Source organism: Megalobrama amblycephala, linkage group LG18 (genome assembly GCF_018812025.1).
Source record: "Megalobrama amblycephala isolate DHTTF-2021 linkage group LG18, ASM1881202v1, whole genome shotgun sequence".
NCBI lineage: Eukaryota > Metazoa > Chordata > Actinopteri > Cypriniformes > Xenocyprididae > Megalobrama > Megalobrama amblycephala.
This window is the reverse complement of record NC_063061.1, coordinates 30,008,011-30,032,351: the sequence shown is the minus strand read 5'-3', so window position 1 is coordinate 30,032,351 and position 24,341 is coordinate 30,008,011. Positions and strand designations below refer to the sequence as shown.

Sequence of the window (24,341 nt, the reverse complement as noted above, 5' to 3'; positions counted from 1 at the left end):
TAAAATGTCAAGACTCAAGAGTCCATCTAAAGCAAACGCTCACCTCCATAATGGTGACTTCAAACTTTATTATTTTTCTATAAACCCACACAGAAGGCAACGTTCTTAGGACCTTGTGCAACTTTGCCTAAAAGTACAGGACGTTCGGGACGTTCTAAAAACATCCTCTTTTGGTAATGATAGTGCTGCAGTTCAAGGTTCCTTATATGACTTTAGGGGGACATTCCAATTTGGTAACGTCCTGAATGTTCCCTGACGGTTCACCAAATAACGTCCCCCAAACCTTAAAATAACTCCACATCGTGACCATCTCTGAACTTACTGGGAACGTTACTAGGCAATGTCCTTAACACCAGTGGACATTCTGAGAATGTTCTGGGAATGTAAAATTTCTAGCAGGGTAACCTGTTACCTAGTAACGTTCCCAGAACATTCAGAGACGGTCACGATGTGGATTTCTTTTAAGGGTTGGGGAACATTATTTGGTGGACATTCAGGACGTTCTGGGAATGTTTAGGGGACTATTACTATAGGACGTTCTGTTAACTTCCCAAATGTCCTCTTTGTATTGTTCTTGCACGACCATAAAATAAACAAAATAGTACGTCCCCTTAAACTCATTTCGGGAACATTATTAAATGACCAACACACAGCAAAATCCCCAGAGTTAACTCTGCTCAAAGTACATTTGGTCCCTCTCTAAATAGTGTTAAAATAACACTGAAGCAGAGTTAAAGTTAATGAAATAATTAAGCAATTTATTAAGTGATGATTTAGCAATAATGATAAACACCTGCTGTTAACAAGCAGAATCACTGAAGAAAAGAGAAACACAAGAACTACAACTGACTTCAGTCACAGCCTTAGATAAGCATTAGATTTCTGTGTTAGATTTTTCTCTCCAACAATGCAAGTTTTGTTGGAAAGCAGTGAAGTCAGTGCTTTACCGTGAGCTGATATTAACTGCTTTTATGTGATGCAGTTGTTGTGAGATTACCTGATTGTATCCAAAGCAACAGATCATACGTATCATACATTTTGAAGAAAAAGAACTGCAGCAAAAAGATATGAGTAATTTTAAAATCATGCAGTGCATAAAAAAATTGAACTACAGCATCACTTAGACACACAGAGATATCAGGAATCAGCGTATGAATCTCAACAATGGTGATAAAAAAAGCTTCACACTGCAATGCATGCTGGGTATCACCGTAGGATACGTAGGAAACTCCCATCATGCACTGCAGTATGAATAATTATTGTCACCACCATCGAGAATTGTATGCTATGGTATAAGCCTGAGCAGTAATAGCTGTTCATTTTTAACACTGAAGCATTATGGTGGCATTTGTTTAGTGGAATTTTTCTAACAGCTGTCAAGAAACCAAAGAGCGAGAGCCCACTTTTTCGATGATAATTTGAAATGGCTTTCAAACAGCAAATTCAAGCTGATCTGCTCCTTTAATCTTTTGATTCAGCAATGTACAAATGTTTGCTCTGGAACACTTTCAATTGCTCAAACACAAATTATTTTAATCATATAAAAGGGTCAAGAGCCCAACTAAAACAAACCCTGACCACTATGATGGTGGCATACATTTTTAACCAATAAAACAGCAACATCTAAACCTCTGTTAGTTCTCAGTAAGTACTTCTTTAGACTTGTGACAGAAATAAAGACAATCTGGTTAGTAATAAGTGAATCAGATCTTTTAATCGGATCTAGTGACATTTAATGACTTTTATCTTCAGTTGATTTCAATTAAATGCTTTTGGCTGAAATCAGTTGTAGTTATTGTGTTTCTCTTTTCTTCAGTGATTCTGCTTGTTAACAGCAGGTGTTCATCATTAATGTTTAATTATCACTTAATTAATTGCTTAATTATCTCATTAACTTTAACTCTGCTTCAGTGTTATTTTAACACTATTCAGAGAGGGACCAGGGGTGCTTCTCAATTCTTATTTGTGCATCCTCGTTTCCTTTCCTTGCTTCCTTTCCTCGCGTCTTAGCTCCACCCCTCCAGGATGCGAGGGAAGGACGCAAGGAAAAGACGAGAGGACGGAGGAATTGAATCAAGTGAAATGATAAATCCTCGCTCCCTTAAGCGTCACTTCAAAGCATCATCAGCTGCGCTCGAGAGATCTACCCACATGTTGTTAAAGTTTGGTTATTTAAAAAAATATAATAAATATTAATAAAGCAAGATGCCTAGTTGAAATATATGAGATATAAAGTTTATTTAATCTGTAAAAGTAAAGCATACATTTAAATTATTGTGACAGATAAGAAGGGGGAGGAGAATTTATGCGTGCGTCACGTTTCTCAATGAGAAAGATTTCCGCAAAGGATGCACCTGTGTATCCTCGCTCATAACTCCTCAGGAAGCCTCCTCACTCCTCGTTCCTCGCCTCCTCGCGGTGCAATTAGAGAATTGAGATGTCCTTCAAGATGGCTGAGCTCGATTGTTTTCTGGGTCATAGGATGGAGGACGGAGGATCGAGGAGACGAGGGGGGATATTGAGAAGCACCCCAAATGTACTCTGAACAGAGTTGATTTAACTCTGGTGATTTTACTGTGCATGTGTAATTTACAGCATTAGTTGAGAGATTTTTTTCCTCTAGAAAATTTGCCTTGTACTGTATCTGAAATGCTACATCCAAAATAATCGAATCAAAAGCATGTGTTAATAGATACCCAGCCCTAATAAGCAGTCTTTCAGAATGCTCTCAATAACATGTAGCCTAGATCAGTTGCATACTATATGCATTAGTGATTATGGCGGTGCTGATGGGGTGTCACTCTGGGACAAGTAATGAGGCTGGGAGGGAAAAATCACAGTATACTTACCACAAAAAAACTAGACTACACCACTGCTTCCAGGGTACAAGGTTCAAAGACTATACATTAACACAAGACGTTTCACTCCTATTGTTTTGAATGGGAGAAAGTGTAACGTACAATATGACGGAATAAGTCCCGCCTTCTAAATAAGAGCCAATCGCCGACTGGTAAAGTCACGCGTCACTGCAGCGGCCGTTAGAAGCACCGGTTTCTATAGAAACAGTCAGACGCGCGCCTCCGAAATGAGGCACAAGAGACGCGCATTTAGGTCTGCGCATGCGCATTAGCTTGATCCAGCATAAAAATACAGTTTTTTTTGGTCATGATTCGAGCGTTTGAAAAAACAAATTATGAGACAGTTGTTGTCAGATTTCATTGGTGATTTCAAATATGAAATTTAATCGAAAGCTTGGCAAACCGCTTTGGAGCTGCATGATGCCCAGGATGCCCGAGAGGCGTTTCAAAGATGGCCGCCAAGTGAAATGACTTGTCTTAAAGGGACTTTGACTAGCCCTGCGTTCCATTCAGAAGGGCTCATCCCTATGCTCTAATCCCTTCAAAGGGTTTACCCTCCGGAGTGAGAGCTTCGAAGGGATGAAGGGTGTAGGGGTAAAAAAAAACTCTTCTTTTGGAACGCACTTCAGCTTCATCTTAACGAGACAATCAAGGAGGAGTAGATTGTGCAAGCTGCACCCTTTGTTTAACGTTACTTTATTTATTTATTTATTTTAGGTTTATCGCACCATGTATATTGTATCTATGTATTTTAAACATTTAAATGGACTGATAAAAGGAGCTGTAAAGTATTTTTGTTGAAGTACAATGTCGTTTTGACCGTAATAATGTACCAAATCGAACTTGTTTAAATATTACAGTAGTATAGAAAAATACTATACATTATAGGTAAAATCGATCTCCTAACCTCCTGTACCCATTCTGTGACGTCAAACAACTTCCCTGTGCAAAGGATCATGGGGGGCCGAAGTGTCCATCAGTTGTACCCTTTGAAATCCTTCATTCCGAAGGGCCCTTTGAAGTGGCCAGTTTTGAGCACTTCGGTTTGGAACGACCCTTCAATATGGCGGCCATAATTATTTTCACTCCGAAGTGCCCTTTGGAGGGCAATATATCCCGTTTGGAACGCACCGAAGGTTTGAACCATTGGGTGCACATGGTCCTTCAGAATGTATGTTTGGTAGTCCTTAGCAGTGATGTGCCCATCAAGCACAGTAGGAAATGGCCACTGTTTTGGCCAGTGTTTCAGTTTCATTGTCCAACCTCAGTGATGAAAATGGCCTATGGTTGATGTGTTTTTGGAACCCTGTTATAAATCATATAGTCTAGAGGTGCATGGAAGTCACATTCAGAGCACGTCACAAAAATGTACTGATTCCATATTTGTAATGGAAGCCATTTTATTAGACAGCCTTACTACATCGGTACACATGAAGTATACTTTAGTTTGTGCTTCAACACTCGCAAACATAGAATCCCAGTAAGATCAACAGGTTTAAGACAGACTAGGTTATTTATTGATATTCTCTGAAAAATAAATGTAATTGAAATCAATCCAGTCGACATAGCTATACAACAGCAAACCCAAAATAAGGTAATAATTTAAACAAAAAAAAAAAAAAAAGAGAGAGAGAGAACCATAGAAGCGTCACAGAAAACGCATAGTGCAATATACAACCTTTCTGCCAGAACAGAGTAAAGAGGTAACGGAAACTAAAACGGTAAAAAAGGGGGGTTGCGTTTTGTTGCAAAGCCATTCACCAGTGGAAGATATAACATTGCATCAGAAAGAAACTACCAGACGGTCAAACGAAAGATAGATATTACCTATTTTTTTTTTCCCAGTTTATCACTACAGCTACAGCTAGTACGTCACAAACACAGTGGCTTCACATTGGCAAAGGAAAGGTTTACTACTTCACAGTCAGAAATTTTCACCAGTTAACAGTGAGACGAAAAAACAGTAACATATGGCATATACAACAACACATTACTCAGTGCATGTCCCGGTTAAACATTGTTTACTAACCAATGATAAGACTTAATCGGACAAGATACAATACTGAAATACAACTGGCCCTTTTTTGAATTCCTTAAACATTTGCAAGCAACGGCCTTCTTCACACTAAATCATGAGGTCTCTGTAGAAGGAGACGTGAAAAGGATATGGAGAGTAAATACTCCCGGAATCGCGACTGAAGGATGGGTGACGTTCGCCATCTATGTACAGTGTCTCTTTCACTTTTACAGCTTGAGGCTTTGATCTGTTACTCGTTTGGCCTCCTTCCTCTTCATCGCTGGAGTCCCAAAAGATGCTCGATGTTTCATTTTTACACATCTTAACATGTTTTAACTTTTATTTTTCAATGTTTTCAAACATGTCAAAAGGGCCACATAGTAGCATCCATGGCATGCACATCTAAAATGAGACAACAATTAAACCCAAGCATCTAAACTGGGCGGCAGTTTAGCCTTCAGCGCAGGAAGTGATATGCATCATTTTACCTCACTGGTCTATTTGCATACAAACCAGTCCCTCCCCCAACCACTTTTAAGCCATTTAAAAAGAAAAAAGAAAAAGAAAAAACACAGAGTTAAATAAGGAACGAATGCAAAAAGTGATCTACCATTTACACATTCTAGCAGGTTCCATAACATACAATATTACATTTGGTACTTTCAGGTTTTAAATGGCAATAAATAATGAAAACTCAGTTTAATCATTTGCATCCATTGTAAAACAGAAGAATACTTGCAATGATTCTTTTATTTCAACATTATATATATATTTATATATATATATATATAAATTTATAGAATATTCTTTTTATCTTGTCACCAATCTATTTTTTTTTCTTTCTTTTTCTCTCAAGCAAGATGCATACACAATTTATATAGGAGCGGGTAAGATTTACAGGGCAACAGATGAAGGGAGGGAGAGGGTAACTGGGCGATGGGGTTGGGGTTGGGGTTGGGGTTGGGGTTGGGGGGAGGAAGTTGTGATTTTAGCTTGTCTGCTCCTCGTCGGGTTTGTTCATAGCCTTGAGAGCGTCCAGAAGCTGGGTGGGGGCGACGATATGGGTTGAACCTGCATAGATGAGCACCGAGGAAAGAAACAAAGAGGAAAACTTTAAACATTTGTACACATACTTTAGATTAACTGTAAAAATGTGTCTTCAGCTATCTATCTACCCATCTATCTATATACGCACACGATATATGCTACCGTTAAAAAGTTTGGTGTCAGAAAGATTTAAAAAAAAAAAAAAAGAAAAAAAAAAAGTTAATTAATACTCTTATTCAGCAAGGATGCATCAAATTGATCAAAAGGGACAGTAAAGACTTGCATGGTTTCCACAAAAATATGAAGCAGCACAACCATTTTTAACATTGATAATAAGAAATCTTTCTTGAGCAGATGATTTTTGAAGGACCATGTGACTGAAGACAGGAGTAATGATGCTGAAAATTCAGCTTTGCTGTCACAGGAATAAATGACATTTTAAAATGGTCCACTTTAGAGATTGTACTAAGTAACTACATGTCAACTTATTCTACTAACCTGAACCGTTATAGTTTACTGTCTACAACAGACTACTAATAGTTAGTTGACATATAAGTGCAATGTTACTTATAGTCAACAGAATGTCTAAAGTGGACCATAAAAATGCCTTAAAATATATTCAAATAGAATACAGTTTTTTGTTGTTGTTGTTGTTTTGTAATAATATTTCACATTATTACTGTTTTTACTCTGTTTTTTTATTCAAATAAGTGCAGGCTTTGTGAACAAAAGAGACTTCTTTCAAAAATATTCAAAAAATCTTAGAGACCCATGTGAACAGTAGTGTGTATGTGTGTGTATATATATAGTATATTGCTTTGAATCTTGATCAGATCTTTGATCAGATATTTAGCTGAAGACGCATTTCTACCACATTACAGATACTCTAAGTTCAAACTATTCAAAAACATTTGTGCACAGGGGACCCTAAACCCACTGAAATATTTTTTTGATTTTTGGTGCCCTGTGGAGCAAATGTTTATTCTACTACTCCCTGATAAACTACAATATTTTTTTTAGCAAAGCTGCATGTTCACACTGCAATGCAATAAAAAGATCAATTGATAATGAGAGTAACATTACCTTTACATTTAGCAAGGGTTGCTTAAGTGGAATGAGCAGAACTGAATGTGTAGGTACACGCTAAGCTTTGAACATACAACTAACTTACTAGGCCAACAACTGTAAATGCAAACATGCAGCTTTGCTAATCGCTAATCAGATACACAATGTGATTTGTAGCTCTTCAACTAGATGAACGGGTCTAAACTAAAGATCCATGAAAACAAACCATATTATTGTTCGATAATGGCTGGAACGGTCAAGAAGTGTTTCATGTTGCAGTATGGGTTAGGACTGGCATACTGCATATGGTGTGATCATTTACGAACACGAAAAACCAACAGAAAAGGGGGAAAATAAAAGGGATATAGCTTTAGCAGGCTGACACTTGAATGATGGATACTTGATAGGGTTGATCAATGATCATTCTTGCACAATGGTTTAGTCAGTAAAGGTATATAGAAGGACACTTTGCATTACAGGACCTCATTTATGTTCATTTGTTGGCTTATAAATGTTATATTTACTCTCTGTTGGGTTAAAGGAATATGCCGGGTTCAATACAAGTTATTCTCTACCAAAAGCAAAAGAAAACATTTTGACTCATTTTCAAATTTAAAGACGAAAATAAGGAACCCAGAACATTCCTTAAAGAGCAAAGATGATTAATGGTAAGTTTTATAAAAGTTACAGTGGGTCATTTATAACACAATGTAACCACAAACCTGCACAGGAATTACAACCCGAATTCCGGAAATGTTGGGACGTTTTTTTTAATTTGAATAAAATGAAAACTAAAAGACTTTCAAATCACATGAGCCAATATTTTATTCACAATAGAACATAGATAATATAATAAATGTTTAAATGGAGAAATTAAACGGAGCTCATTTTAAATGTGATGCCTGCTACAGGTCTCAAAAATGTTGGCACGGGGGCAACAAATGGCTGAAAAAGCAATACATTTTGAAAAGATTCAGCAGGGAGAACATATAGCAACAAATTAAGTTAATTGATATCAGGTCTGTAACATGATTAGCTATAAAAGGAGTCTCTCCAAAGTAAAGATGGGCACAGATGTGAAAGAGTGCATAAAAAGATTGTGGAATACTTTTAAAAAAAACAATGTTCCTCCAAGTCAATTTGCAAAGGCTTTGCAAATCTCATCATCTACAGTGCATAACATCATCAAAAGATTCAGAGAAACTGGAGAAATCTCTGCGTAAGGGACAAGTCTGAAGACATTTATTGGATGCCCGTGGTCTTCGGGCCCTCAGACGACACTGCATCACTCATCGGCATGATTGTGTCAATGACATCACTGTCAGGAATACTTCCAGAGACTACTGTCAGTGAACACAATCCGCCGTGCCATCTGCAGATGCCAACTAAAGCTCTATCATGCAAAAAGGAAGCAATATGTGACCATGGTCCAGAAGCGCTGTCAAGTCCTGTGGGCCAAGGCTCATTTAAAATGGACTGTTTCAAAGTGGAAAAGTGTTCTTTGGTCAAACAAGTCCAAATTTGATATTCTTGTTGGAAATCACGGTCGCCGTGTCCTCCGGGCTAAAGAGGAGGGAGACTTTCCAGCATGTTATCAGCGTTCAGCTCAAAAGCCAGCATCTCTGATGGTATGGGGTGCATAAGTGCATAAGGTATGGGCAGCTTGCATGTTTTGGAAGGCACTATGAATACTGAAAGGTATATAAAGGTTTCCAGATGACGTCTATTTCAGGGAAGGCCTTGTGTATTTCAGCAGGACAATGCAAAACCACATACTGCAGCTATTACAACAGCATGGCTTCATCATAGAGGAGTCCAGGTTCTGAATTGGCCTGCCCGCAGTCCAGATCTTTCACCTATAGAGAACATTTGGTGCATCGTTAAACGAAAAATACGTCAAAGATGACAATGAACTCTTCAGTAGCTGGAAACCTGTATCAGGCAAGAATGGGACCAAATTCCTACACCAAAACTCTAGAAACTCATTACCTCGATGCCCAGACATCTTCAAACTGTTTTGAAAAGAAGAGGAGATGCTACACCATGGTAAACATGCCCCCATCCCAACTATTTTGAGACCTGTAGCAAGCATCAAAGCATCAAATTCGAAATGAGCTCATTTTGTGCATAAAATTGTAAAATTTCTCAGTTTAAACATTTGTTATGTTATCTATGTTCTATTGTGAATAAAATATTGGCTCATGTGATTTGAAAGTCTTTTAGTTTTCATTTTATTAAAATTTAAAAAACGTCCCAACATTTCCGGAATTTGGGTTGTACAGTGCTGTAATATAAAGTGTTACTAAACTTGTTTAAAACATCCATTTTGAAGTATCAGTCATGAACTATAAAGTTCAATGACTGATTATGATATCTGATGTGGTCAGCTTTATAATCAACTATTTACTAAGTATTTTTTTTTAATGCAGAAACAGACCTGAGGCATGACATGGCAAGGGCCCAAACTAGTTAGTTTTAAGATGTTAGTGTTTGGGGGAAGCGTTAGTGCTAAAGCATATCTGAAGAGCACAGCTACATTTCAAGCTTTGGCATCTGCAGAAGAATTATTCAGAAGGAAAAGAGCCAGCCGCTCTCTTGCGAAAGTAATTTTAAAATATATTCTTTGCAGACAGCCACTTGGTCATGTAGACGTGATGTGAGGTAGTTTGAGGAACTAGATTAAAAGCAAAACCAAATTATCCTGGAATTGGCATCCAGCATCAAACCAATTACCTCTCCATAGTTGAAAAACAAAAACAAAGTTAATATGAGTGATTGCCTTGGATTGTTATTTAGAAATAATCGGAATATGGTGAGTCTTGAGGGTAGATTAAATCTGCGGGAGAATGAAGCTTTAAAATTAATGATATTTGGGAGGGCAAATGAAGGCTCCATTGAATTAAAAGGCGCATAGTGAGAAGAATGCAGTTTAATCCACCCAACTAAGAGGATGTGGTCAACAGGGATGGGGTCAGGACCCCTACTGCATCTGTCACTCAAAAAAAGGCTCCGCACACTGCAGTTCTGAATGGGGCATTCAGCCAGCCAATCGAGGCAGATCAATATTGGCTGGTCCCAGTAGAAGACGGAGCCTGAATGAGACTTGCAGGTCGGCTTTTCAGTGAGACAGGAGCCGGACACCCATCCCTGAGGCGTGGTGGCGTTATAAAACGGTAGAGTGTGGTAACAGGAGCAAGAAAAGAAAGCCCTTGTGCTGTGGGGGTTCAGAAAGGGTTTCTTTGTTCGGCTGCCTTTACTTTGTCAGAGTGTGATTTCTCTCTCCCACCCTTCCCTCTTTCTCTCTCTCACTCTTCTGAGGGGTCAGGGTCCTCAAAGGACACCCTAGTGGATTCTCGGAAGTCGGGGTGCCGCAGGTCCATTAGAAATTTGGTTGGGGTGAGCAAGTGAGTAGAACCTGCGGAGGAACAAAGGTGGCTTCACGCTCAGAATTAATCTCACACCGCACCTCACGTTCTTTCACCACCGTTAATCTTTATGGGGACAAAAGAGGGTTAAAACACCATTTCCCACCATCCGTTGATCCTGATGTTTCAGAAATATTATCCTAGAACCCTGACAAAAATGATTTTTGAAAGCTCTGGGTGGATGTATCGTTGAAGGACTCTGCAACTTGTAGGACTCCTAACTAAATGTATAGTAACTTATTCCACAAAGATTCACAATTAGTAGCCAATTGTCTCATTGAGGTCCTTCAACTGCTTTGTTCATCTCAGATAGTGATAAAGACCTCATGCTTGGACAAAACTGTATAGTATAACTCGCCCAAAACCACCAATTAAAAACTCTATGTAATTGTGAAAATGCTCAGTTTTCTTCTGGAAAACAACAGACTGATACAGTTTTTCTTGCCGTACTTCAGAATTAACCTCTAAAGGGGTGTTCACACTGACAGTAATTTGCAGCAACAGAGTGACCGAAGCCGATGTTAACGTTGCGAACATTTGAGAATTTGTAAGCAAATGTAAAGCAACACAATACAAGTGCAGACAGTAGAGCTCACATGATCCACGATCTGATTACAGCAGTCAGGTAGAAACACCAATTAGCGACTTGCCGACTGTGTCAATCTCAATGTGAACATCCACAAAAAAATTGTTTTGGCTGCCATAATCCTTAAAGGGTTAGTTCATCCAAACATGAAAATTCTGTCATTAATTACTCACCCTCATGTTGTCCCCACCTGTTAGACCTTCGTTCATCTTCGGAACACAAATTAAGATATTTTTGATGAAATCTGAGAGGTTTCTGAACCACCCCATAGACGGCATTGTCATTGCAACTTTCAAGGCCCAGAAAGGTAGTAAAGACATCAAGTCCATGTTCAACCTTAATGTTACAAAGTGTTGAGAATATTTTTTTGCGCAAACAGCTGATGTAGAACCCGGAAGCACTGCACTGTGTGTACAATGTCAACTGCGTAGGATACTGACATGGAAGAGAAGAAATTGTTAAATAAAGTCGTTATTTTTGTTTGTTTTTTCTCATCGCTTCATAACATTAAGGTTGAACCACTGTAATCACATTGAAAGGTTCTTGAAAATGGTAATTCTATTGCAGTCTATTGGAGGCCAGATAGCTTACGGATTTCATCAAAAATATCTTAATTTGTGTTCTGAAGATAAACAAAGTTCTTACGGGTTTGGAGCGACAATTAATGATAGTAATTAATGACAGAATTTTCATTTTTGTGTGAACTAACCCTTTAAAAGGTACGATAAAAAGACAATTCTAAACACAACTGCACATCTTAAGCATAAACCCTATCACACGCACACAAAACAGACACACAGAAGAACTTACGAACATAGACTCGTGAACACAGCAGAGGCTCACGACTGCAATTTAAAAGCAGTTAAAACATGACAAGCACAAAATACAAGACAAGAGCACAGGAAAAGTATACAAGACAGATTTGGCAGTCTGATTACACATATGAACACATATATAGTTAAAAGCTAAAGGTATCAATCTAAGGCATTAAAGGGTGGTTGCTTAATATCTTTTGAATTTACAGCGATTTTTAGCAGTATCCTCTGCAGACTCACCAACGATGGCCTCCCATTTGCCATTGGCCTGTGTGACCTCATAGGCACAGCGCATCTCGCTAAAGGACGCGCCCCCGATGACGAAGACCATGATGCGAGGGCCTGTGCGGTACTCTCCAGGGGTTTTATTCTTGTGCCAGTGGCCATATCGGGCACTGCCATGGGAAAAACACATTCAAGCATGTCAACTTCAAGGTACTTTTTTCAAACCAAAAAATGGAATCATTATTGTTTTCGCAGTGAAGGTATCTATTGTTGCAGTACTATTTATGGCCTTCTAGTAGCAACAGTTAGAGCTGTTTTACACAATGTTTTGTCTTCACCACACTTGCCCACTGAATTATGACATATATCAAAGTATGTACAGCAAGTGTGCTGCACACGTCCTGAAAAGTGAAACAAAAATATTTCGATCGCCCCCTGTTGGCTGGCTGCATTATAGGTTATAAACCCCGCCCTATCCATGTAATCGAAAGGGATGCAAGACAAACGAATTACACTTAAAATAATTTTTTTCCAAAGATGGTTTCTGTCATTGTAGCTAGTTCTTATCATGCTGATGTATGTACAAGTTTTAGTTTTAAGTTTGGTTTTAGTTAGTTATTTGCAGTGTTGGGAAAGCTACTCTGAAATTAGCTTGACAAGCTACTCGTAAGTTACAGTAGTTAACTCCCCGAGGTCCGAAAACGCGCCGGCACGTTTTGCAGTATTTTTTTCACATTGCAGCGAAACAGACTTAAAATACTCTGTCATTTCTTGTCATAGAGACATAAGTAATATATTAATTGAAACTATAGAATGTCTTCTTTTATTTGTGTACACTCAGAGTAAAAACACAATGTTGTGCTTTTTGTAAAAAGTCCAATCTGATAGTTCTCAGAAAATGAACTGTAACTTATGAATACTAATGACAAAAAAAATGACACTTATGTCTAAAGAAACGTTGAAATGTCAGGTTTTAAATCATGCAAGTCAAATCAAAAACAAACATTCTGTGTTTATGTAATCTGTATGAAAAGAGAGCCATGTCAGAAGTCCGAGATTCAGCTCATTACCCGCTAATGCGGCCACGCCCACGGAGCCAACGCTATTTAGACGCAAATTTAGAGGCAATACTTGTATGCATTGTCTCAATCGTGTATTTATTGTCTTGAAAAGTGTTTATTTGGATGTTAAAGCCATGGTTAGCGATCTCTAGAAGACATGCCGTTAGTTCCTAGTTCCTTTTCTTCTTTATATGAATTTGTGGCCTAAAAGTGGCCACTCATAGTGATGACAATAAATATTACTTCTCAGTATAGAAAATTGACATAAATATATAAGAATCCATCAATATTCTCCAAATGTGCATGCTTTTAAGCTAAAAGCCTATATGAAATGCCATAGAGGTAACATAATTGTTCAGACACTTTGCATCACAGAAATACATTATATTTTAAAGAATATAATAGAATACCATTATTTTAAATTGTAATAATATTTCACAGTATTGCTGTTTATGATGAGCTGAGACATTATTACAGAGGGTTTTTTTCACAGCCTACCTGACTGAAAGGCCTCATTAATATGCAAGTCATTTCAGGTCATTATTATGTGATTCTTTTGTCTTCTCAGGTGTAAGTGGCCCATTATTCATGATGACTCACGCCTCCACGCATACTGTGTTTCTTGACAAAAAGTGTCTTACAAAAACTAAATCAATATATTGTTATATATGAAGGAGTAGGCAGCATAATTTTTATATAATCCTGAAGCAAAAACTCTAGTCTACAACCTCCAATACCCAGAAGTCTTGTCAATACAGATTTAATATACTTTTTTTGGTCTTATTTCAGTGACTTAAGCTTTTTGTTTTTTCAATAACCACGCATAAACATTATTCCTTCAAAAATACAAACATGTACATACATGTTCCTCACATATTATTGTAGCCTAGTTTGTGCTGAATACAGTGTAATGACACTTTTGTCATTTATATGTTTATGAACAACTGAAAAAAGCACAAATGTCAGGGCATGTCAAAACTTCTCCAAGGGTTAAGTTACATTCAAGCTACCCTTCTGCAAAAGTAGTTAGTTAAACTACAAGTTACTATCAAAAAGTAGCTAGCTACATTGAAACCACTTTTTTTTACAATGATATTGTTACAAATAACTGTATAATTGTTCATGAAGAATGTTAAGTTAAATTTGGGGTTTCCAAATCATTTCAAAAAGGAATATAGCTTTTGTTCTCGCTACACCTCTACTTGCTGGAAAAGTAATTAGCTACTGGAAAAGCTACACTGTTTTAAAAGTATCTGAGTTACTGACAAGCTACTGGAAAATGTAGTTAAGCTAGTAGCGATGCTACTTGTAGCTAGCTACTCCACAACACTTGTTATTTGATGCTATAAAAACGGGTTGTAATGTCATGATTGACAGCTGTGCTTGCGAATGATTCTGTGGGAGCAGGAATGTGGGCGGGACCTTGATACCACGACTCCATCTGGGGGTCACTACTGCTCAGACTTGGGCTCCAAATAACGTAATTGTCAATGAGTGTTTCTGGGATATTTTGGCTTAATTTTTCTACAGTGGAAGGAAGTGGAGACGTGTCGCCATTTGCAAGTATAATGAGAGGGGAAATCGCCGTGAACACCGGTGATCTCGAGTACGATCAATAGCTATGCAATGGGACCCACCAGCTCCCAGCTCTCCCTATGTGGGAGTCAGGGACTTCCTGCTTTGCCTCTGTTACTGTTTACAGGAGCTGTGCTGGTTTGTTTGTCCTGAAAGCAGAACAGTGTGCCGGGATCATTACTGCTGACCCTGAGGAAATATCCGTCTCCACTGAATTTAAAAAGCGCCTTGGTGTTCACATCGCACCACCCACCAATCACGGTATTGATTTCAATGCTCTCCCCACCCCTCTGTTTAAATGATTATTGATCCAAGTTACTTCTATCTATGCAATACAAAAATGCATGTATTCACCTGTGTATTTGGGTTTGAATGTGTGTGCGTGTGCTTTTGAAATTCTACTTTGTGAATATGATTTGAAGTGTTTAAAATGGTAGGATATTTAAAGGAATGTGGTCAATTCAAATTCCAACTGATTATTTAAAGGGAACCTTAAATTCGGAATTTTACCCAACTTTGATAAGCGTGCGTACCTGACTGCAGAAGTGCTGAAGGAAGAGGACGAGCGTGTTGAGATGTATGGGTAATGTTTGGTGTCCAGCTTGTCCTCAATAGCATCCTGCAAGATCGATTCACAAAGTAAGATCACATATTCACACACAGTTTTACAAACAGATTTAGTTTTTTTTTCAAATTCTATAGATCAGGATTAACCTCAATGATATCCTTGATCAGCGGGGTCCAGCGAGAGAGCTGGTAAGTCTGCTCGCTCACACGCTCCTTACGGTCGAGCTTCTTGCCTCTGCGGAGAGTAGACTGCAGCATACACAAACAAAGCAACAACAACAAAAAAAAAACATCAATGGCAGGTCAGAGAATCTGTACAATGCTTTAACAGCCAGTGAGAATTAATTGTTGCGTAAGGCAGGAAAAGCGTACATCTGTGATGATTGGGACGCCCAGATGAGCCATATTGGTGATGATCTCACTGTCCTCAGGAGGGATCTGGGCGTGTTGGATCAGCTTGTTAAGGTTCTCCTCTGTGATCCCTGTTTTGCCAAACATGCACACACGAGCCACGTTACAAAATGGCTGATCAGGGCAATGAGATGCAAACTGAGGTATAAAATGGCTGCCAAAGACTCCCTAACCATTCTTCAGGAAAATGTAGAGCAGGATGATGCGGATCTTGTCGTAGGTGCTGACGTTGGCATCCAGCAAGATTGGCACGATGGCCCTCATGGGGTCTTTAATCTTTTCACCCTCTGCGTCTGTTCCCATAGCGAGATCCTGCCGGGTGATAGAGCGCAGTTAATAAATTATTGCTCAAACGACGGTAATAAAAACAGAAATTATGCTTTCAGATACTTTTAGTATCAATAGTAATAAATTTAATACTGTGTAGTAAAGATACGCTATTTGAATTACATAATGTAAACTATAAATTCTAAATAACAGATACTTGTACCTTCCCTTGCAATATAACTACAGGTAAAACCATGGTTTGCACCTCATTATCATAGTTAGATCATTTTAACCAGTGGCGAATCCTGGTAAAGGTGATATAGAAAAGTTGGTATTCGTGGCACAGCTTTTAGACACGCACTTCATACTCTATCGCTCATTGTGGCAGTTTCATTGCTCCTCCGCTCCGCTCTGCTCACCCCCTCATTGAAAATGAATCGTGATCTAGTGGGTAACTTTTCCGAGCAGCTCCTGTGTTATACTTCCCTCCCCGCCACCTCCTCTCACTTTGCCTGCTTTCAGCCTACACCATAGAATGAACGGCCCATGAAAAATGTCTCTTTTAACCTGCTAGAAGCCAAAAACGGAGGAGGGATATATGATTATAGCACTGTACAGTCCTATTACAGTCAAATTAATTAATCAAATCATGACCCGGTGCCTAAAATATATATTAACGGATATACAGTAGCAATTTTAGTTGGTTTATTAAAACGAAGGAAATTTCAAATCAGGATCTATGTCACAACAATCAACCATATTATGTGTAAATGTATATGATATTATTTCACGTACCAGACTTTGCAGCAAGCAGGTAAACAAACTAACTAGTTACAAACTAACTAGTAACAGACCGGTATATACACATACATTAGCATTAAGAGTTCCTTTCACTGGAACTAAGGGGCCAAGCCCAACCCCAGTAAAACAACCCACCCCATAATCCCCCTTCCACCAAACTTTACACTTGGCACAATGCAGTCAGGCAAGTACCGTTCTCCTGGCAACCGCCAAACCCAGACTCGTCCATCGGATTGCCAGACAGAGAAGCGTGATTCGTCACTCCAGAAAACACGTCTCCACTGCTCTAGAGTCCAGTGACGGCGTGCTTTACACCACTGCATCCGACGCTTTGCATTGGCCATGGAAACCCATTCCATGAAGCTCTCTACACACTGTTCTTGAGCTAATCTGAAAGCCACATGGAGTTTGGAGGTCTGTAGCTATTGCAGAAATTTGGCGACTTCTGCGCACTGTGTGCCTCAGCATGAGCTGACCCCGCTCTGTGATTTTATGTGGCCTATCACTTCGTGGCTGAGTTGCTGTTGTTCTCAATTGCTTCCACTTTGTTATGATACCACTAACAGTTGACCGTTGAATATTTAGTAGTGAGGAAATTTCACAAATGGACTTATTGCACAGGTGGCAACCTATTATGGTACCATGCTTGAATTCACTGAGCTCCTGAGAGTGACCCATTCTTTCACAAATGTTTGTAAAAGCAGTCTGCATGCCTAGGTGCTTGATTTTATACACCTGTGGCTATGGGAGTGATTGGAACACCTGAATTCAATGATTTGGAGGGAAGTCCCAATACTTTTGGCAATATAGTGTATATACATATACACATATACACATATATATATATATACATATAGTTCAGTCATGAAACTATTCAGAGCAGCTGATTGGATCACTTAAAGACAATTGGTCGTCCAATCGTTATATTTTGTTCTATCTAGATAACCTATTACTCCTGACTTAGAATCGGATCAGTTCAGTTCATTGCAGCGTGCCATGGGACCTTGCCCTCCACCTTCCCCAGCACCACCTGCCTAGATTTGCTCGGGGGGTTCTCCCTATGTTTCCTTGCAGTAGCCTAAATTCAATTCACTGTTTTCATGTGCATTTTAGATGTATCCTCACTTATCCAGCAGCAGCAGCATAGCAGATCTATTCTGCCAAGCCTATGTACAATCGATGATTATTAATAAATGCTGGTTAAATTAATTCCGAGAGTTGTCATGATTGAAATGCATATATTTCAATCATGACAACTTTAAAAAATTGTTTATACATTTCCATTAAGAGGCTCATTGTAAAAGAGCAAATTGTTAAAATATAATCTGGTAAAAAAATAATAATAAAAAATATATATATTAAAGAGAATTTTTAAATAAATGGTAAAAATATTATCACAATTGGAGAATGTGAATGTTAAGGCACTGATGTCTGGGGTGAAATTGTACCTGCTCTACACGGCACAGCTTGTCCACGGTTCCCTGGTAGTGCTTCATACAGTCCTCGGCCAACTGCAGATGGGTTGAGTACTAAAGAGACAGATTTTAGGGGTCAGTGAGTAAATATTGGAACTGCAATTCCCATGAGGTGTCATCCGTTTGGCTGAATGCACATCTCCTGTGACCTCTCTCACCTTGCTGAGCTCTTTCTGATACTGCGGCATCTTCTTCAGCATTTGAGACAGATCCCTCATGGTGGTCTGAAAGAAACACAGGACTTTCTCAGAAAGGACAGCAAAGCAGAGGTCAGACGCTGCCTCAAGAGACGTCACAGATCCACTGAGCCAAATTACAGTAGGCACGCAAAAACAGTGCAATAAAAAAGCTGTTATGCTATATTAGATTATACACTGTTGCATATAGTATGTCACAGCAGAAATGTGTGTTTATGTGTGTTTGCTTGTGCTGTGTCAGTAAGTCAATCAATACTAATCCTGCTGTAGCCCCAGAGTGCTTTCACATGAGTCAGCCATCACGCTTTGGATTCGGCTGCCAACGCAATCTCATCTGCCAGGCTATCCTCCCTCGCCCACCACGCTACACTATTCTCTTTTTTCTACTCCTCATTTTATCTCTCCTCCAGGCCCCTCCCCCCTCAGCCGGACTCCAACGTACCTTCTCTCCAGTGTTCATCCGTTTACTGGCAGAAAATTCCTTCAGGGAGCGTGTCACCTCCCTGCAAGCGAGGGAAATGAGAAAAGGAGGGAGAGAACATTTACAGACCGAGAATATTACAGGAAAACCAGAGTTTGAGGCCAAAAATGTAAGGTTTTACTCACTGAGAGACCTCAGCAATATGTTTGTGCCGTAGCGCCACCCAGAGGTCGTCATCTTCATGCAGCAGCACTTCCTTCTCGCGAGAGTCACCTATCCCACTGGTCTCATACCTACCAGATACAAATCAAACAGATGTTTATATATTATATATGAAGTATGTATAAATTATTAATACACATATTAGATATTTATACATTTATACAGTGTATTCTCTTGTAAATCGACCAAGGATGGTTATATAAACTTAAAGTATTTGTGATAATAGTGATAACCTATGATAATAGTTAATACATATATATATAAATATATATATATATATATTTTTTTTTACTTGTACTCACTTGTAAACATCATTCTCGATGGGCAGCAGGTCATAGGCCATTGCCTGGAAGGTGAGTTCGTGCAGGACAGGAGAGACAGGGTCGAAAGCCCGGTCCAGAATAATGAGCTGAGAGCGAGCCTTGTCTGGACCCTGGAGAGAGATAGAAAATCTACTCTTGCTTCATGTTCACCACAAGACATTTTTAGATTAACAAAGCCGCCCACAAACATAATAATGTGGGCAGGAATGAAGCTGACATAAGCAGCTCAAATTTCTCAGTATGGAAGTTTTGAAGTCGTTTCAGAGGAAGAATTACATTTTGGTACAGATTTACGCAAAGGAAGATTTTTTTTCTTTGGAATAACATGAATCCCATCCAAATCAATTGCTATGTACACACTGCAGCTAAATTCAGTTTCAACCGCATTCTACAACCAAATTCACTCCCGAAAAACGCAGGTAGTAACAACAGCATTTGTAAAAACAAAAACATTTACGCGCTGTGTACGGATCCCGAACTGAACAACTAGTTGTTAATTACGTATTTTAATGTGCATCAGAGATGTTTCTCTCTTCTGTGTGCAGTGCAAGAAAACACAGGGAAAGCAGTACGAGCCTGGATGCCAGTTCTTGCTAAAAAAAAAAAAAAAAGCCAACAAGAACAAGTCCACAATCAAGCCCATTATCGAAATAAATACAAACACTTTATGCTGAAAATAGACCAAAATATCACGACCCGCACCTCCTCACTTTAACTCTGTAAACTCAATCACTTTATGAGCCAAGCATAAACAACCGCAAAAACGTGAACATGGCAACACTGCAAGAGCGTATTGGTCAGTTTTGCATTTCTTTAAATTTAATCTTTGATAGCCCTAATATTTTTGAGTCATCATTTCTTCTTTTATGGGTTTAACAAAATCAAAATCTTCCCAAGAATCCTCTGGAAACTGCTTCTGTTCCCCCTGTGCCCCATGTTCTAGCATACTCATATGTACATGTATTATCTCCTGCAGTGCAGGATCTGTGATGCGCCGCTCACCTCCCCCATTGTGGGATCATCTGCCTTGTAGGCATCCAGTTTGTCTTGTAGCAACTGAGCCAGAGTGGCGTTATCTTTATACTCCCTGTGCACAGAGAATCAGAGCATTAGAGCAGACAGACAGACAGACCGAACTTTAGACAGCTCTGTTGATCCTGACGAACAGCCACTTCCTGGAATCAGATCCAGAGATGACTGGCATCTGTCTTGTCCACTAGTTCCTGCTGTAATTGTATGTATGTTGGATAAATATGATTGCATGTGTGAAAGGGCACCATCAGAAACATCAAGTCAGATATAGGAACAGGTCAGTAATTAAGAGCCGTAGTTAAAGACTCGCTACCAATGCAGCCCCTCATGCCTTACCCTCGGTATCGGACGGCAGGGTATTCCTTCAGCGTGGCACACAGGGTTGCCAGCTGTTCAGCCAACCGTTCCATCACAGGGTTCTTCAGCTGTGTCTTATGAGGGCTGTAGAAACTCTGGAAGGCATCAGGGTTGTCCAAAGAGAACACCTAAACACACACATACACATTCATACTCATTACAGATAGAGCAATGCAGATAAGTAAATTGGTCAGCTGGCATTTTGCCATTTTTTAGGTTTTTCAGCATCTTTTTTTTCTTTTTTATGTGCCATTAAGGGGCTCATAAAACAATTACCTTTTAATTACATTAATTAGTTAATTATTCGCATAGGGTTGATCAGGTTGTTGATTGTGGCCTGTGGAATGTTGGTCCACTACTCTCAACTATGGTTTTCGGACCCCCCGGAACCCCCCGGCCCCCCCCAATACAGTAAAACTTTACATTTTAGAGTGGCCTTTTATTGTGGCCAGCCTAAGGCACACCTGTGCAATGATCATGCTGTCTAATCAGGATCTTGATATGCCACACCTGTGAGGTGGATGGATTATCTCGGCAATGGAGAAGTGCTCACTAACACAGATTTAGACAGATTTGTGAACAATATTTGAGAGAAATAGGCCTTTTGTGTACATAGAAAAAGTCTTAGATCTTTGAGCTCAGCTCATGAAAAATGGGGGCAAAAACAAAAGTGTTGCGTTTATAATTTTGTTCAGTGTATATATGTTTTCCCCCCATTTCTTCCATAAATAAATAAATTCTGTATATTTCTAAATAAATTAATTCATGACAGTGTGATTTTGTCACATGCTGAAGGCCTGTGACAGAAATGCCATAAAATGTGCTCCTCTGTACTTCCGGTTTCCAAACTGCTATGAGGGATGAGCTTTGAGCTGAGTGAGGTGTCACCAGTCTTTCCTTCCTGTCTTTGTGTTTCCTGTGGCTGAATCTGTGCTACATCTCTCTGACTGTGGTAGACCGCTTATCTGTGTAGGTCTGCACAACCACCCCTCCCCACCCCCTGTCGGCACACACAAGGTCACATGACTATCCTTCTGTTCAGCAGATGGGTTCCCCTTGATGCTTGTTCCCTCTCATAACCTCCTCTGATTGGTCGAGGATGCTGCATCGGCCAATTATGTGCTGCTGAACGAGGCGGGCTCGCAAAGCATTGAGCTGCAGCATCACGCCAGGAGAAACGCACTTCTCCTCTGACTCCACTGAATTAATCATAGCAGACAGCCTCAGCAGCAACGCATTGTGGGCCAGACAGCATCACACACCCCACCCCCTCAGCCTCAGAGCTGTTCTGGAACACTCTATTTCTACGTTCACTGACTTGCTTCTGGAGTCTCTATATGGATTGTCAATATTCCCCTATAGTTTTTCTCTCTCTCTTCCTCTCCACTCCCGAAATTGCTCACCTGGGACTCGTAGGGCAGGAAGGCAATGTTGATCTCATTTAGGGTTTTAATGGTTTTGGAGGCACGGCTCTTCACCACCTCATTAAACAGGGGGTCCGGGCAGGCTGTAAGAGACACATGAGTAGTTGACATAACATTTCGAGCCGTAAAAGCAGTTTATTGGAGTTCTGACAGGTTATACATCACCTAATACTATTTTAGTATTTTCAGTGTGGACAGACTAAAGGTGCTGGTCATATAATTAGAATATCATCAAAAAGTTGATTTATTTCACTAATTCCATTCAAAAAGAGAAACTTGTATATTATATTCATTCATTACACACAGACTGATATATTTCAAATGTTTATTTCTTTTAATTTTGATGATTATAACTGACAACTAAAGAAAAACCCAAATTCAGTATCTCAGACAATTAGAATATTACTTAAGACCAATACAAAGAAAGGATTTTTAGAAATCTTGGCCAACTGTAAAGTATGAACATGAAAAGTATGAGCATGTACAGCACTCAGTACTTATTTGTGGCTCCTTTTGCCTGAATTACTGCAGCAATGCGGCGTGGCATGGAGTCGATCAGTCTGTGGCACTGCTCAGGTGTTATGAGAGCCCAGGTTGCTCTGATAGTGGCCTTCAGCTCTTCTGCATTGTTGGGTCTGGCATATCGCATCTTCCTCTTCACAATACCCCATAGATTTTCTATGGGGTTAAGGTCAGGCGAGTTTGCTGGCCAATTAAGAACAGGGATACCATGGTCCTTAAACCAGGTACTGGTAGCTTTGGCACTGTGTTCAGGTGCCAAGTCCTGTTGGAAAATGAAATCTGCATCTCCATAAAGTTGGTTAGCAGCAGGAAGCATGAAGTGTTGCCCTTGGACCTCAAAAAACACAGTGGACCAACACCAGCAGATGACATGGCACCCCAAACCATCACTGACTGTGGAAACTTTACACTGGACCTCAAGCAACGTGGATTGTGTGCCTCTCCTCTCTTCCTCCAGACTCTGGGACCCTGATTTCCAAAGGAAATGCAAAATTTACTTGCATCAGAGAACATAACTTTGGACCACTCAGCAGCAGTCCAGTCCTTTTTGTCTTTAGACGCTTCTGACGCTGTCTGTTGTTCAAGAGTGGCTTGACACAAGGAATGCGACAGCTGAAACCCATGTCTTGCATACGTCTGTGCGTAGTGGTTCTTGAAGCACTGACTCCAGCTGCAGTCCACTCTTTGTGAATCTCCCCCACATTTTTGAATGGGTTTTGTTTCACAATCCTCTCCAGGGTGCAGTTATCCCTATAGCTTGTACACTTTTTTCTACCACATCTTTTCCTTCCCTTCGCCTCTCTATTAATGTGCTTGGACACAGAGCTCTGTGAACAGCCAGCCTCTTTTGCAATGATCTTTTGTGTCTTGCCCTCCTTGTGCAAGGTGTCAATGGTCGTCTTTTGGACAACTGTCAAGTCAGCAGTCTTCCCCATGATTACAGAACTAGACTGAGAGACCATTTAAAGGCCTTTGCAGGTGTTTTGAGTTAATTAGCTGATTAGAGTGTGGCACCAGGTGTCTTCAATATTGAACCTTTTCACAATATTCTAATTGTCTGAGATACTGAATTTGGGATTTTCCTTAGTTGTCAGATATAATCATCAAAATTAAAAGAAATAAACATTTGAAATATATCAGTCTGTGTGTAATGAATGAATATAATATACAAGTTTCACTTTTTGAATGGAATTAGTGAAATAAATGAACTTTTTGATGATATTCTAATTATATGACCAGCACCTGTACATGGATTACATTTTTAATTTTCTATCATTTTTATTATTTTTGTAACAAAGTAAAGAATTAACTATCAGACTAGACACTATCTGTTGTTTAATTCACATGATCACAAAACAAATAATTTCAGTTGAGTCACATTTATATCTATAGCACTTTTTTTAAGTAAGTCCTGCTGAATGCTTATGTGCTAGTCTAGATTTAAGCGTGTTCCCTTTAATACTGTAGTGCGTATTATGCTTCCAGGGCCCTTGAAGTACAGTGAAGTACCCTCAGATACTCACAGTCAGTGAAGAACACATGAGCCCCTTTATATTTCGCTGAATGGGGATCTTTGAAGTCATTGATGAGAGTCTGCACAGACTGGTAAGAGAAATACAACAAGCTTTAGATAAGAGTGTGTTTATGT

General features: G+C 39.4%; 1 protein-coding gene across 2 annotated transcripts in view; it reads right to left on the bottom strand.

Annotated features, from left to right (window-relative positions):
* Nucleotides 1-4,240: 4,240 nt before the first annotated feature.
* stxbp1a (syntaxin binding protein 1a) overlaps nt 4,241-24,341 on the bottom strand; it is a 42,182-nt gene continuing 22,081 nt past the window's right edge. The window contains exons 5-20 of one of the 2 annotated variants that reach the window (XM_048165230.1): nt 24,217-24,295; nt 22,151-22,254; nt 20,727-20,875; nt 20,361-20,445; nt 19,338-19,468; nt 18,999-19,106; nt 18,835-18,895; nt 18,354-18,419; nt 18,169-18,249; nt 15,826-15,964; nt 15,614-15,723; nt 15,389-15,490; nt 15,208-15,293; nt 12,054-12,208; nt 10,245-10,402; nt 4,241-5,946 (exon numbers count right to left, since the gene is read on the bottom strand). In XM_048165230.1, coding sequence (XP_048021187.1) covers nt 10,293-10,402; nt 12,054-12,208; nt 15,208-15,293; nt 15,389-15,490; nt 15,614-15,723; nt 15,826-15,964; nt 18,169-18,249; nt 18,354-18,419; nt 18,835-18,895; nt 18,999-19,106; nt 19,338-19,468; nt 20,361-20,445; nt 20,727-20,875; nt 22,151-22,254; nt 24,217-24,295 — 1,566 coding nt within the window. In that variant the 3' untranslated portion in view covers nt 4,241-5,946; nt 10,245-10,292. The remainder of the gene's footprint in view (nt 5,947-10,244; nt 10,403-12,053; nt 12,209-15,207; nt 15,294-15,388; nt 15,491-15,613; nt 15,724-15,825; nt 15,965-18,168; nt 18,250-18,353; nt 18,420-18,834; nt 18,896-18,998; nt 19,107-19,337; nt 19,469-20,360; nt 20,446-20,726; nt 20,876-22,150; nt 22,255-24,216; nt 24,296-24,341) is intronic. The other variant, XM_048165231.1, reaches the window with a different exon arrangement.